This window comes from Toxotes jaculatrix, chromosome 19, assembly GCF_017976425.1.
Source record: "Toxotes jaculatrix isolate fToxJac2 chromosome 19, fToxJac2.pri, whole genome shotgun sequence".
NCBI lineage: Eukaryota > Metazoa > Chordata > Actinopteri > Toxotidae > Toxotes > Toxotes jaculatrix.
Genome location: NC_054412.1, coordinates 8,095,165 through 8,110,943, shown reverse-complemented (window position 1 = coordinate 8,110,943; position 15,779 = coordinate 8,095,165). Strand labels below are relative to the sequence as shown.

Below are 15,779 nucleotides of genomic sequence, written 5' to 3'. Positions count from 1 at the left end.
GATTGTTGTTGATACATGCAGTGTATAAGATTATTAAATACAAGGTTAATTTCTATTCTGCTCAGGGATCCCTGACTGGGAAGAAACCCAGTACAGTCCCCATTCAGCGAGCCAATTAGAGCCAGTGAATAATTTAAAGAGTTTCCCCCAAAACAGTGTGTTGTTCTCAGAGCAATCAGTCGCACACAAAGAACATGCAGGCCAGCCCACAGAGAGCCACAGCCATATGTAATTTCTACTATAATGGTCACACACACACACACACACACACACACACACACACACAGTAAATACAGCTGTGTTTTAAATTTCAGTGCCTACGTGACATAGAGTAGAAGATAATACATATGGAGCAACAAAAGAATCATTAGGAAGAGCAGACACACAATGACCAGGTTGGATATCAGTCTGTAGGGAGAGACATCATAAAACAAGGGCATACAATCAATACCACATGCATGCACGCACGCACGCACACACACACACACACACAGGAAATCTGCAGGGATCGCTCACATCAGGGATACTGATGTGAGGGTTGCAACAGGACCATAGAAACTGACAATAAGACAAGAGTGAATGAGTACAATACACACAAACACACGCGTGCTGTACACGAGCACACCTGCACCTCAGTATGAAAAAACAACAAATACGATCTTATTAAATTCATAACCAAAGAATAGCAACAAAGGCAACACGTGGCTTCTTATCCATGAACAAATAAAGAGAGGGCTCTGTTTATCACTTGCTATTATTGTTCCTCTCTCCCCAGATTAATCTAGCCCCCTCCTTTATCTCCATCTTTGTCCTCACCTACACTTGTCAGTGGTGACGAATTCAACCTATAGTAGAAAGTGAGGATACATTTGTCAGCAAAGATTCAAAACTTAATAATGAGGTGACTTTAGACTTCCAGAGCTTGACTTCACTTTGAATTCCAGTAATAGAAAAAAAAAAAAAAAATTAAACAAAAAGTATGTGTTTCCCCTCCGGGGCTGGCAGACGCTTTCTCTGTGAAGCTGCATATCTGCCAGGTTCCCTGCTGAATAACTCCACGCTCAACTTTACAGGCTTGATGTGACTCAAGAAGGAAGTGTGCAGGGTTGTTAATGGTTTTGTGCAGAAAACTTTTTCTTTGAAGATGAATTGAAACTTTTGCCCTGAAAATACTAACCCTCCGCAGCATAATCGCTCTTTCCTTCAGCAGACAGTGCACAGTGATCAATGCATCCAGGGCTACTTAGAGAAGAAAATGGTCTGTCATTTCCTCCTTTCAGCCATTGTAACGTGTGTACAAGTGTTGAATAATTGAACCGAGCAGGGCCTATCATGTTCTGGCTCACTTTTTAGCACTTCAAAAGGTGGCATTCATTATTGATTGTAGTTCTGCAAACAATTTACTTTCATCTGCTCCATAATTCAGAGCTCCCTTCCCTTTCAAATTTGTATCATTTTTCAAGTGCCTTTTGCAAATTGAGACGTGGCTATAACAAAATTGCTGGCCAGGGCGAACTGGAGAGAAGGCAATCACAACTTTGAAATGTAAAAGTCAAACAGACTTGATCTCAAGGTTGCACTCATCCGCCGCAGCTGCTGTGATCTCAGCTGGAGGACTGTGCGAAATGGTAATGTTACAGCTGACAGGTGTGTGTGATTTGGCCTTTGATGAGCAGGGGAAAAACCTCTGCCAAGCAGTGCCCCCCCCATCAGTGAACACACTGATATAAACATAAAAAGATTCAGCCAACATGTCTCTCAAGGACAAATATATATTGATTCACACAAATCAATATTCCAGTTTTTCTCCTTTTTACAGGCGCACACAAACACGCACGCACACACACTGACGAGCATAATGGAATTTTTTTTGAACCACAAACAATAGAAAAGGCTATTAAGCCTTGTTTTTCCTTGTCAGTCTTCATCAGCATGTCATGCCAATCTAGGTGTGTGGTTTAGTTGCTCTTGTTGCTGTAATGCCTACAGGCAGAGTGCTGTTCCAGGTTCATAACAGCTGTGTCACAGGACAAAATAAACACAAGAAATACTACGTAAATACAATATGACCCAGATCTGATTTATTAAAATGTCAGCTTGAATGACATAAATTCTGCTCAGTGTAGATGTTCATCACTGTACTGCAGTATTACATATACCAGTGTTTGGTGTTTTAAAGATGCAATTAGGACTGGTTGACATGATAAAAAAAAAGTCCTCTGTCAGGCAACATAGAGGAAATAAATGGAGAAACAGTTTGTAAATAAAATAACCTGACAGGAATGTCTGCTTTCAGCTAATGCAGCAAATTAGATAAATTAAATAAATCAATGTTAGACAACCCAATATTACCTACAGTATCTATCGTATTGCACAACCCTGGATGCAATGTTGAAGATACTGAGGTTGAAGCAGTGACACAAAAGCATTACTAAAGTTATTACAATCCATCCATCACGAGGGAAACATGAGTGTCTGTAACCAATTTCCTGGCAATCCATCCGACAATTGTCAAGACGTCATCTCACTAAACACTACAAATATTAACCTGGTTATATTACGTAGATTCAGACAATCTCCCAAGTCAGAGGGATGCATCAGTGAATGTCTGTACCATATTTAATGGCAAGCAAAGCAATAGTTTTTGAGAAATTTCAAAGAGGTTTCCAAAGTGGTGGACCAACTGACAGACAGACTGTACCTTCCCTCAAGCCAAGCTGATATCATGACTAAAAAGTATTATGAGGCCATTGCCTGAAAAAAACATAATACATAACACTGCATTTTCAGACTGGGCTTTAAATCGTTGACTATCAGTGTGTACAACATGGAGGAGTTCTATACTTTTTTGGATACCAGAAAGATCAGCAACTATATGTCCTGTGGCTAAATGAAAACCAGAACACTAATATAAAGATAAACTGAAACTCAAGACTGAAGTAAAAAAAAAAAAAAAATAGCAAGGAGGTGATTTGATTTAGTGCTGAAATCAGGAGAAGAGAAAGACAGTGCAATTAATTTAAGCACAGAGCAGCTAACATCAGAGAAAGTTGTTCAAAAGTCTCACGTTTTTCAAAGGAGAACACAGAGATCGTACACCACCAGCATTTTAAAACATGTATTGTTCTTCCTGACTGATCAGTGTCAGTGCTTCTGCCTGCAGAACAGCAGAAGAACAGATGAAGCATTAGTGTTCAAGAAGAAGTTTTAGTACTCAAGGCTGATGTTCAGATAACACCACCAACACTCTGACTTTAATTCATTCTCATATTATATAAAAACAATATGTGAGTGTGCATACATGTCACTAGCAATCAGTGCGCTGCATCACCAACACCTCACCTTCATTTGTATATATATCATCATTCATATCATATTGTTCTAAATTACACCAAATGTGAATATTGCTGTTGCAATTTGTTGCTTGACAAACACCTTGTTAAGGACATAAAAGCTGTTAGTCAAAGCATTAGTTTTGTCGAAATGGGCTGTTTCTTTGGGGCCATACTGATAGAAATTACATGTCTGCATAAAGAAAACACAAATTACTGACTAAAATTGCTGATGAGGTGCTCCGATCTCTGAGCCTGATGGAGTTATTACTCACACTTGATTTAGGAATTAATACCAATATAAGTCAATATAATGCATCCTTTAAAAAGATCATGTACAACAGGGAACTTCCAACTATTACACATTTCCTGGTGGCAAAGGGCTTAAGTGAATACTCATCATGTTTTAATAGCATGAAAATATATTCAATCTGTCCCATTTTAGACCATTTTAGTTTCTGTATGAGCTCTGTGTACCAGCATAATTAGACTTTCATTTCATTACACTGTACCTGGACTGCTGAACTGTTCTTCGTCTTTCTTTCTCAAAAAGCTTTCTACAGAAGTTGGAAAATTGTTCTAAACTCAGCAGGTGTGCAGGCTTTCAATTCAGCTTTAGGAAAACATTTCCCCTATTTTAGCTTACTGACACTGGAGGGTCCATTCTAGCCACCTGTACTTCCTTCTTATACTTTTCACTGCTAACTTTTGATTCATTTCATAACCTGGCACCCAAGTATACTGCAGAGATCCCCCCCGAGGCCTCTGAGAGGGTGTTCAGACCGACAAAACAACCCTGCATTAAAAAAATACAAGGAGCTGCGTTGGTGGTACTCGCTGCTTCAGGTACCAGTGAGACATGAAATAAGATCCAGGAGGTCCAGTTAAGAGTGGATGGATTGGCAAGTTTGAAAGCTTATCAGATGCCAAAACACTGCACAGTAATTTTTAGTACTTATATAGTACAAGACAAGATTTTAATACTCTGAACATTTGCAATGATTATTATGATAATCGCAGGGAAAGAGTGGAAGTGCAGTATAGCACTGTCATTACAGCGTTATCTTGCAGAAATGTGCGCTGCACATATTCAATTAGCTATACAGCAGCACCTTCCTGCAAGAGGCTAAAAAGGATGTGAAGGCCTGCAAACCACAGAGACCAAAACTAATGGTGCAGGCTGGATTTCTTCTGACATAACATTTCATAATGGCGTGGTCAACAAGGTTATGATGTATTTAGGCTAGAAATGTGGACTTCAGAGGATTCAGCCCATGCTTTGGGACACAGCCACAGCAAGCTTGGTTCTGATGATCAAAACAAACAGAAAAAAATAAAATAAAATAAAAAATAGAAACAGAAAAAACAGAAACAAAATACTATTACTAATTCCAATTCTAACTTCAGGGACCCCCTGATATTCCCTCATGGAGCCCTAGGAGTCACTGACTTCAGGTTGAAGACCTTGAATATGCAATCATACAATCATATAACCTGCTCTTTGCTCCTGTGCTCAGTAACTCACATGCAGTGTACTCCAAGGCATTCAGCATATAAAAGCATATCTCTGAGCCACAGGGGAAAACAGATAATAAAACATGGTCTATATGCCACCGCAGCACAGAGACCATCATGCATCACTGCCTTCTCTTTGTGTTGTGGTAATATGATCGCACTTGAGGTCGCTGGGTGTGACACACTGGACTTACAGTGTGTTGGTGCCTACAGTGATGAAGCAGATCAGTTACCCTGGTAATGATACAGCCTGCGGACATGTGGAGCAGGTGTGAGAACAACACAAGCTATGACTCACCTTGAATTATTTACCCTCCTAAATGTGTGTCGGGTGTGTTTGTGTTTACGTGTGTGAGAAAGTGTCTTTGCATGCACTAGTACTTGTGGGTGTGCACACATTAATCTGTGTGTTATATTATTAGATTATATTATTATTAGATTATATAAGAGAATGCATCTGCATCTGAGCTTGTGGTGTTATAAAGGAGTGAGTGGATGAAAATTTTTTTTAATAGCACAAAAGTGGAAATGCAATTTTTTTTTGCTTATTTCTTCTGAAATTCCCAAACGGAACACTGAGCCCATATTTTATGTATGTTTTTACTGGCCTGAGGGCCAGGTGACCGCTTATTTATGCCTTTTACCATGGTTGGCTTTGTAGGATAGATTATGAATGAGGGCATGAGCTTGCAGATGTGTCAGAGCCAGAAAAACAGAGAGAGAAAAATTGTCCTGTAAATGGCAACAAACATGAAGGAGTTTGATGCAGCTGTACAGGTTTTGTAAATCAACCGTTGAATCAAAACATTTCTTCATTTGATGTGACCAAGACTACAGCAATGCTAGCAGCTCTGTCAGATTGTACATTAGTGCTGAGGTAAATGCTAACGTGAGCTGCAACAGACACAAAGACCAAGGCAAAGCCAAATTGAAAAATGAAGAGAAACACCAAATCAGACAGATTATCAGTGTAGTCAGACTGCAAAATTAGTTTTGCATATTTCTCTGGTCACCTCTTAAACCTTCTGATTCTCTGTGAATTGTTATATGCGGCTGTGAAATTCTGTGAAACTCTTGCTGTTTATGTTTTTCTCTTCCACACAATAGCACCAGAAAAAAATCATGATGACAGTTAAGACCTGCCTTGATGTAGAGCTGATCCAACATCTGTCTGCACACCTGCCACCTGCTTTTAGCTCGGAGTCGTCTTTGTAAGTGGAGGAGAAATGTGCCGGCACTTACATTACACATATTAACACACATTAACACACAATAACCTCATTTACATGGGGCAGGCATGATATGGTCACACAGATAAAATATAAAGACAGTGGTACACACACGTACACACACAAACACACACACACACACATTACCACCTACATTTACATACAGACAGATCGAGTTCTAATGACTGTGTGGGCGATGTAATTTGTTCTTAGTCTGGACGCATCAATCAGTTCACCGGTTAAATGCAGCAGCTGTAACGACCTGATTGGATTTGTTATGGACAGAGGAGACGGACAGGCTTCCTGGCTGATATCTTTGCAGATCTGGACACATCAGCCAGAGGAGCTACACTGCAGGATACACTTCAAAGGAAATTGGAGATGGAAATTCCTTAATTAGCCACTTTCCATTCACAACCTCTGAACAAATGATGTCTTAGAAGTAATTAAAGTGCTGCATAGGATCCTTGAAGCAGGTTTGAGTGAGAATGCATTGCTCAAGAGCACTTAGGTTGCTAATGTAAGAACTGCAAATGGCTTATAACTGAAATTCACCCTGCTCATTTTAGGATTTGTTACTTAAACTTGTCAAACCAGGGTGATATCAAATACACACATACAGCACAATCACACACTCACACAAATGCCCAAAAAAACAAAGCATAAGACATCATGTTCAACATGAGATCCCGATCTCTTTGTCCACTACAACACACTGTTTGTTCTTCGTGATCTGATTGTTTGGAGAGTGTGAAGTGACAAATGTGACCATTGCTGTGGATCTAATGCTATTTCATTACCTCCTCTCCCCTCCTGACGTGAAACTCATTCATGGCCAGCTCTGTGGTTAGCAGTCTGTTGCACACACAATTGAGTCAATTTAGAACACACTCTCAGGCAATACAGAGCTTATTCTGCTTTAGCTGAGAAACACACGCCGCGTGTCAGTCTGAATTGGTCACAGGAAGGCAGGAAGGGCACTGAAACCACAAACAGTTTACTCTGAAATCCTGTTTGGTGTAGTAAATGTGTTTTAAGGACAAGCTGGCAGCAGCAGCACGCCTCACCTGTTGGAGAAGACTTTGCTGTAATTGTACACTTGGATCTCAAGCATCTCGTTTCCATCCAGCCTGCTGGCAATGGGCCATCGAAACGTCTGGAAGAAGAAGACAAAAAGCTTAAGAACATAGCAGGGCAATGAGATGTCTTCAAATTGCTTGTTTTGTTCGACCAGTTTAGAACAATATATATATTTAATTCACAGTATTATTAGGTGATCTGTTTGGTAAATATGAAGTCATCGGTAGCAGGTAGCATCGGTAGCTTATTGAAAAATCCACAGCAAAGACAATAATTTACATTACTTATCACATTACTTTCATGACTCAGTCCAGCTCTGTCAAAGGTGCCCTTAAACAGCTCCAAAGCCTCCAAAGCCATATGCCACATATTCTGTATTTCACACATGCAGAGAATTTGTGGTTTAAGAGGCAGCCAGGTGGTCAGTGGCATTCACTGACTGCATGCAGCACTGCAGAAGTTGGCCCTCGCAGCGGGGCTTGGGCGTTACCGGCGCATTTCTCACACCTCCAGCCCCCGCACCAAGCTAGCATGTGCTGAACCAGTCTGTCCACTGAACTGATATCAACCCTAACTCTTTAACTCTCGGCTAAAAAGCAAATAATCGTATTTCCGAAGATATTTTTCTATCCCTTTAAGCCAATCAAAGTGGTCAAGGACCAGAGTCAAGGCCTTGTGTCAGCATAGAACTGTACCTCTGAAGAGTCCTTGAGTTTAAAAGAAACCCTACCAGCTACAGAGGTGCTGTTCTGGAGGGAACCAAGCATCACAATGTTTTATTTATTACCATAAACATCTCCAGGTTGCATAGCACTGACTTAAGAATATTGATGAGCTTATTTGCCACGAGGTAAAACAAGAAAAAAGCAGCAGCCAAGCAAAACTTAATGGTAATGAATTCTTAAAAATATCTTGGATATGATTGAGAAAAAAGCCCAGGTTGTTAGAAATGTGAAAACAGCTTTGATGGATAACCCTCCTTTGGCATTTTCTCTTTAATTAGTTCTAAAATAACAGTTTAAAAATATTTCAGGTGGTTAGTGACATGTAGTTTTGACAGGAAAAGAAAAAAAAATATTGCAGCTTTATTACTTTTTATTTCTTAATGCGAAATCATGTTCACCAGAAATCTCCTCAGTGGTGTCTTTACTAATTGGCTTTGTCAGGTTGATCAGGCACTCGGTATGGTACTTTCCTGTTTTCTCCACACGTTTGAGGACATAATGCATCCCTTGTGACGGGCCTGTCATGTATAAATTATAAGAACCCTGAGTGTTTTTTAGCAGAAGATTAGTTTGTCAGCAGTACAGTCAAATAGCTAGATGAGTTGTAATCACTTAACTCAAGTCATCAAGCACAATTCAGCTACTACTCTTTTTATATATCCCATTATATCAGACCACAATAAAAAATTATAAAAGACACTTCATAAAAAATGAACCACACCACTTACAGCTAAGAAGAAACAGTGTAAAAACAAAGTAATAGAGCCTGTCTGTCACTGTCTGTTGTTTTTGGCTTTTCTATTGTTTCATCTCACCTACTAAGTGTAATTATTTATAGACCAAACTAAATTCCAATTCTGGTATTCTTGAAAATGTTATACAGTTAAAAAACAAAAACAAGCACGAAAAACCCTCTTTACTCTCTTAAAACTCCCATTAAAGCTAAAGTTAGGGAGGAAATATATCCACAACTCCCTTTAGGTTTGTCCCTTCTGGCTGTGCATTGGCAGACAGAATTATTCATTCAGCATGAATCAGTTTAATTAAGATGAATACTGTAGAGAACTGCCTTTGGAATATGATCTAGATGTAGGAAATCCTAAAATATCCAGTAGTTAATACCTATGAGAAAAGTATGTTGTGACAGATGTGCTAAAAGCATCTAAGCAGTTTCTATTTACAAGTCTCATTACAGGCATTAACAGGCACATTAGTAAAATCTCATCCCTAATTGTGATATCATTCAATTCTACTCTGGTCATTAACTATGAGAAGGCTGCAAAATTAAGTAAAGAACCAAGGATATTCATTCCAAGGTTAGAAATTTGATGAATTAATGTGTCGATTCACGTTCAGTAAATCACCTCAGAGCCTTCTCCTCTGTACTAAAGTACCACAGGAAAAAGAGACTGCATGAGGGCAGAGGGATAAAGGTTGCACAGGTCATTTAAAACTCATTCACCCCCTGCTGATATTGGCCTCTCATTCAGGAAAACACTGCAGGCTGTCAGGCAAACGATCCATCAGGACTGTCCCATTATCGAATCCTGGGGTTCCCACCTGCTACTGGTAGACCTGCCTTCAAAAATCTGAAGACACTTGTATGTGTGTGTCTGTGTGTTGAATTAAACCATCCGTCTGTGCTCCCCACCCTCAGGCCCTGCAGTCTGTGATTTCTCTTTCCCAGATTCATCCATGGGTGACCAGTACTGCTCCCTTCTTCCTTGCTCTTTTTCAGCCTGCAAACACCTTCAGAGTGACAGTCGTCATCTGAGGTTATGGCTATCACAGCAGTACCACATCTCATTTACAGCTAAATCTCCTCCAGTGTGTTTGAGCAGTCGAGAGGGGAGAAGGAAAGAGGCCCCAGCATGATGTTAATGTTGCACGGATGACAGCACACACAGCTAATGGAGGAAAGGACGGCGAATATACAAATACCACTGAATAACACACACTGTAGCTCAAATGATACTGACACAACTGCAAACATGATGCTTTGTTTATGTAACACCAGGGACACTGGGCAACTGCATTAATTTCCCCAGAGTATGGAAACCCCTCATTTTAATCTGTGCCTGTGAACACATGTGCAGCGTGTGTTGGTCCAGGTACACATTTGCCCTCTTATTTCCCTTTTCCACACATACAAACACAAATCTACCAACTTCAAACTTCCATTTGCAGCCATGTTAACTCCATTACGTGGCTCAGTGCTTTGCTCGTCTGCACTCTCTGCTACAATGTCCAAGACTGCTTATCTCTGGAGTAAGACGCACACAGGAACAACATGAGGGAGAAAGCTGTTTATGTTGCCTACTGCTTTCACAGTCACCATGATGGTCATGTGATTACAGTGGATTAAATACCCACACAGAGCAGACAAATCAAATGAGAGCAGAGAATCCAATAAGGTCAGAAAATGGAAAGGTTTAGTGTGCGTCAACTGAGCACAGGTTTTTAGAGAGCAGCAACACTGCAAACAATCGAATGGAATTTGCCTACAGGGTAACAAAAATCAGAGAATGCACTTGCAATATTAACCACTGCATTTTGAAAAAGGTGCTATTTTTCTCAGACGAAAGCAATTTCAGATAGTGTTATGCAACACTGAGCTTCAAAAATATTCTCATTTGTCAAGCTGAGCGGTTCTCCGATAAACATATTTCTTACTTTCTGAAAAAAGAGGTGCGCAAAAGCTTACACACTTTTGTTATTCAGAAGAAACAGATACTTATTATTTCTGTTCATGTAGTTCGCCTGCACACTCACCCCAAATTTCCCAAACATACATGAATAAATGATTATGTGATGACTGTGATTTAGCCAAATGTCTATTTTTAATCTGCCGTCTCTGAGCAGCATAAAGTTAAAATTTAAACACATTCAGAAGCACAATACCATGCTACATCAGCCTGCTGAACAAATGCAGGCACTTATATGAAACGCACTGGATTATATTTATTGGCATTCATTATGTTTGATTCAGCGTTGTCATGGTTACCCCAATAAAACCCTTATGGCATGACTATATTGCCCGTCAGCTGACCATCGAGGAGAGGCAAATACATTTCCCAAGAGGATATAAGGCTGCTTGTGACAAATGATAACTTTTTTTTCTTTTTGAGAGAGAGAGAGAAAGAAACAGGTGACACAGTCAAGATTAACTGAACTGCCAATAGACAAAAGATCCCAGAGGTGGTATCCCATTTTTTAGAGTATAATATGACCTTTAGAGAACAGATGAAAGTGGATAAAGCTGATGGTGTGTGTTATTTCAAAATGATACACATGTGGCAAAGTCAATTGTTTCAGCAATGGAGCAATAAAGCATTAAGTCTTCGGAGATTTCTTTTCCTGAAATTTCCGGACACTTAACTTATATAAATGAGGTTTTCAAGATAAAAATGGTAAACTCATCCACAAGCCTACAGGGACGTCCAAAGTCTCTTAATAACTCTTACCAAATTGACTTTTCATGGACCAATAAAAAAGGTAAATACTCAAATTCTCAAATATTTTTGAGGCCCTAGGGTTATCCTAGATAACCCTTAACCCAAGAATGGGTCAAGTTCCAAAAAACCTGGAACCCACACTTCCCATAATCCTTTTTCACGAAAGATACTTCAACAAACTCAGGTGTAAGAAATAATCAAATCAATGATGCCTGAATTCCATTTAGCTGCTTCAGTGCATGCCGGCTCACTGTCACGGCTTACTGGGACACCTGAACAGAGGAGAACCATTGTTTCCTGCTATGACAAGTCAAAATGGCTGCTGTGAAAAAGGCCTAATCTCATTTAGTGTAAAGAGTTTGGTGACTTCATTTCAGAGTTAGTGAGAGCACCTGTAGGGCTGTGCAGGGCCTTTAAATGCAACAAAATAAAAAGAAACACAATCCTGAATGTGAGGTTACACTGTGTTCTTGTTGTGTTTTCGTACGGTGTGCAGCTCTGCAGAGCTCGCACTTGAAGCTGTCAAATAGTCACTGTGCTTCAAACACAGACTGATGTAAACCTGCTGCAATGCGTCTACTCTAAAGTCTGGTCTAACTCTCTTTATGATAATGTATCAGATTATGTGTTAAAGAAATGTGTGACTGTAAACTAAAAGGAAATCATAACTGCACTTAAAAAAAGAACACAATGCTGGTCTTATTTTAGATCCTCCTCTCTATTTTCTGAGCCTTTTTAAAGAACACACATTCCTATTCCCAGATCCCCCTTCTAACCCTTTGTACTGTATGATCCACAGCCTAATTGGTGGAGGGAGGTTGCTCATTAAAAAGTGACAGGCATGATCTCGGTAACCGGAAGCCTTGAAGCCAATCAGAGGGGCTAAATGCCCAGCTGAAGAGCAGCTATTACTGCTGTGATCCCATGCTGTAGCACTGTGGCCAGTAGACGAACGATCGTGTAACCCTCGCTTTTCCCCGGCATGCCATCCTTTGATAGCTCATAACTGTTGCCATGGACACATGGAGGATGAAAACACCTCTATGATTAATTATGAACAATATGTTCTATCTTTCACGCTCGCTCGCTACAAGGATTGGCAGCAACATGTTAGATTTACAGTAAGAGGATTCTCTACGCAGTCTGTCATCTTCTCTGCTAAGTTAACAGGCTGGTTGTGATCTTGTGATGATGCAGCCCTTTACATTTGGATTCTGCAGGTTTAGATAAAAGATAAAAGATAAAAGAGATAAGGGTAGACTGCAGAAAGAGGCAGTGTAAACAACCTTCTTGTTACAGCAGGATTTACCAGTCAGCTCCATATGCTATACGATACTGAGTATTGTGAGCGAAGACTTTCTCTGTATTCTCTTGAGTTTGCTATCATGTACAATACAAGAGAGAGTCCACCTCTGCAGCAGTAAATTATTAAATGCTGGAGCTTCACTCGCCTACATACAGTACCCTGACAATACCTGTGATTATTCTGTTTCTTTCAGTGATATTCTCCTCCTTTTTTTTATGAATGTGGTTTTAATTATGCAACACTTGTCATTGTGAAACACTTAAGCATCAGATGTGTGAGCTGTCCTCACACATCTGATGCTTAAGGAGCAATTTTTGAGCAAATCTATAACGTGAAAAAACGGTCACCATTCTGTCTGTCTTAACTTCTGCATGTACACTAAGACTGATCACCGAAGATGTTTAAAGCACTCTTTTCGAGTAGGTGGCCCTTCAGTGTGGCCCAGGAAACATTTGCATACACACTCCTAAGAGAATGTGGCCATATGTGGCCCAGACCAAATCCGAATGTGGTCTGAGTGATTGGATCTCAAATGCGTCCTTGGGTGCATTCACGCTCGTACTTAGAGCTGTCCACCTGTGATCGGACACCCAAGACACATGTTAATGCCAGTTCTGAACAGGGCCTGACAGCATCTCTGATAAGAAACTCAATCTTGTCCAATTCATTGACATCACTGCCTGCATGCCCACCCTGCCACCACCACCACCACCGACCCAGTTGCAATTTACTTTTTTCAATTGGGCTGTCCATCCCCACTCTGTTTCTCATGTCACTTTCTCTGTGTGCTCCAATGTTTCTCCATTCATCTCAATCTAATTTATAGTATGTGTCAAATGAAATGCCACAGGTGTGGGCACACTGACTGATAATCCAGTCAGAAGATTTTATACACCAAAGTACAGTATATCCATAAATCACTGTGGCAGCAACAAAAAAACAAAAAAAGTTTAAATTTTTTTACTCCAAAACACGACTACTACATAAACTTTAATCGATTAAAAAGTCAGTTTTACTTTTATATAACAGGCAGGGAAGCGTTAAATCAAATGGTGGATAACGCCATTCTTCCTCTTCTCTTGAAAGTGAGTGCAGTCAGGTACCAGAACCTTTATCCACTTAATTCAATGAAATCTCATTTTGTTTCAGACTGGATTCTAATAAAACTGCAATTAGCTCCCCAGTTTCTGCTGTGGAAGACCAGATGGCGAAGATAATGAACAAGGCACTTGTCAAGTAAGCTGCTCCTAGTGCTCGAAAATAGATGGTGTTGTGCTGGGAGATAGCACGCACCCCTCAGTTAAAAAAAAACTTTTCTGCTGAGATGGAATATTTCTTGTTCTTCTCTCTGCTTCTTCTTCTTTCCAACTAGAGAAGCTTCTGTTCATCTGCTGCGCATTTATCCAAATATGTTGTGTTACAAGTAGCAAAACAACAGCCCAAGCTGAATTCATTGTCTGTTGATTAAAAATCATATATTTGTGGTTGACAAGTTATTGTTTGAGCAGAGCTGCTCCAACACAAATCTCTGAATACAACTGTTTACAGCAATTCCCTCTTATCATAGCCATAGAGGAAAGTAACCCCAAAAGGCTTACTGCTAAACATGTCTCACCTGCTTCTCACTAGAATTGTGCAATTATATGCAAATAAAACACTCACTGGCTTCATCTACTGGGGACCTTTTTTTTTTCCATAAAAACAAGGAAATCTATTTGGCTTTATTCCAGCTGGTTTCTAAGTTGCACGCTTTGAGACAGAAATCCATTCAGACATAGCTGGGAAGAGGAATTGTTCTGGTGTAGAAACTATTGTTTGGACCTTGTGTTGTCCTAGTTCTTTGTTTTTGTGCATATTCTGTTCTGTCAGCACCAGATAATATTTTCTAGTTAAGTGTCTTTTCTGTGGACTACTGTAGTTAGTGTACTCTATTTTTGTGCTAGTGTTTACTGAGGCACCTCGTTGCTCCTGAGAGAGAAACTCCTTAAAGCAGAGGAGCTACAAGCAGATGCACATGGGCACACACAGACACAGCCAAAGAGAAATGGGCACTTAAATATTTTTTTCCAAAGGGGCTCACAATAACAAAGTAAAAATACAGCATTCCCTACAGAAATTAGGTAGGTATGTGCCTGTGCACATCAGCATACTTACTACACTAAAAACACACACACACACACACACAAAATGTTTAATTTTATTACATTTTTAGCTTTTAGCAGCAGGTGAAATATGACCTCCACCCTGATGCATGACTTTATGTTTTAAGAGTCTTTTACTCTCCAGTGGCTTACAGGATATGATTCCTGCTACTGGGTAGATGTATATTAATTTAAAAACCTCACCCGGATAGTGATATGCTCTCATAGAACAGATACGCCTTCCTCAGGCCCACTAACTTCCCAAACCTGATTACCATGGCAGTCTGGGAAGTTCAGTGGAAGTGACCTCACTGTGGTCTCTTCCTATTCTCTTTGGTCAGCCACAACACGCCCTCGAGTTCAGAGTCCCTAACAGGCTGGTGAGGTTTTCAGTGGTGAAACACTGTAAGAACATTAGTGTATTTGGCAAGTAGCAAAAAATGTAGATAATGAACATATCAGTAAAATGTTCACTGACAATGTATGTCTTCTGTCTTGCCCTACAACAGTTTGTAATGACTACGTCATTATTAAACTTTTTTACAGTCACATTTGAGCACTTGGTTAAGGTTAGGGAAAAGATTGCGGTCTGATTTAATAAAGAAAAAGTTCACAATGACTTCAGACTCTAACCACAATCTTTCCATGATCTTAACAAAGTGCTTTTGTTGCCTAAACCTAACCACAGACCAGAGAATTCATCAATGCCGTTTATCAAAAAATATGCTGCCTCTGAAAATAATCCCATCAGCCATTATATTTGTCATGACAACATAGCTGACAGAAAAATTTAGTAATATATAAATTTAATGTAATTCCTTGGAGACACAGTTGCCCAAGAAACACAGGTATGACTCTTGTCTGTTGGGAGCAAAAATGGCAGTAGTTTGATGTTGTAGTAGAGCCACAGAGAGAGAGGGTTGGAGGGGTAAACAAAACATTGGTTTCTTTTTACTAGGACAGTAGCTGTTCCCCACCTTAACAAAGGAGTAAATT

General features: G+C 39.9%; 1 protein-coding gene across 6 annotated transcripts in view; it reads right to left on the bottom strand.

Moving 5' to 3' along the window:
- otofa (otoferlin a) overlaps window positions 1–15,779 on the bottom strand; it is a 64,596-nt gene that overhangs the window by 39,220 nt on the left and 9,597 nt on the right. For all 6 annotated transcript variants that reach the window (XM_041064234.1, XM_041064233.1, XM_041064232.1 and 3 more), the window contains exon 3: window positions 7,144–7,232. In XM_041064234.1, coding sequence (XP_040920168.1) covers window positions 7,144–7,232 — 89 coding nt within the window. The remainder of the gene's footprint in view (window positions 1–7,143; window positions 7,233–15,779) is intronic.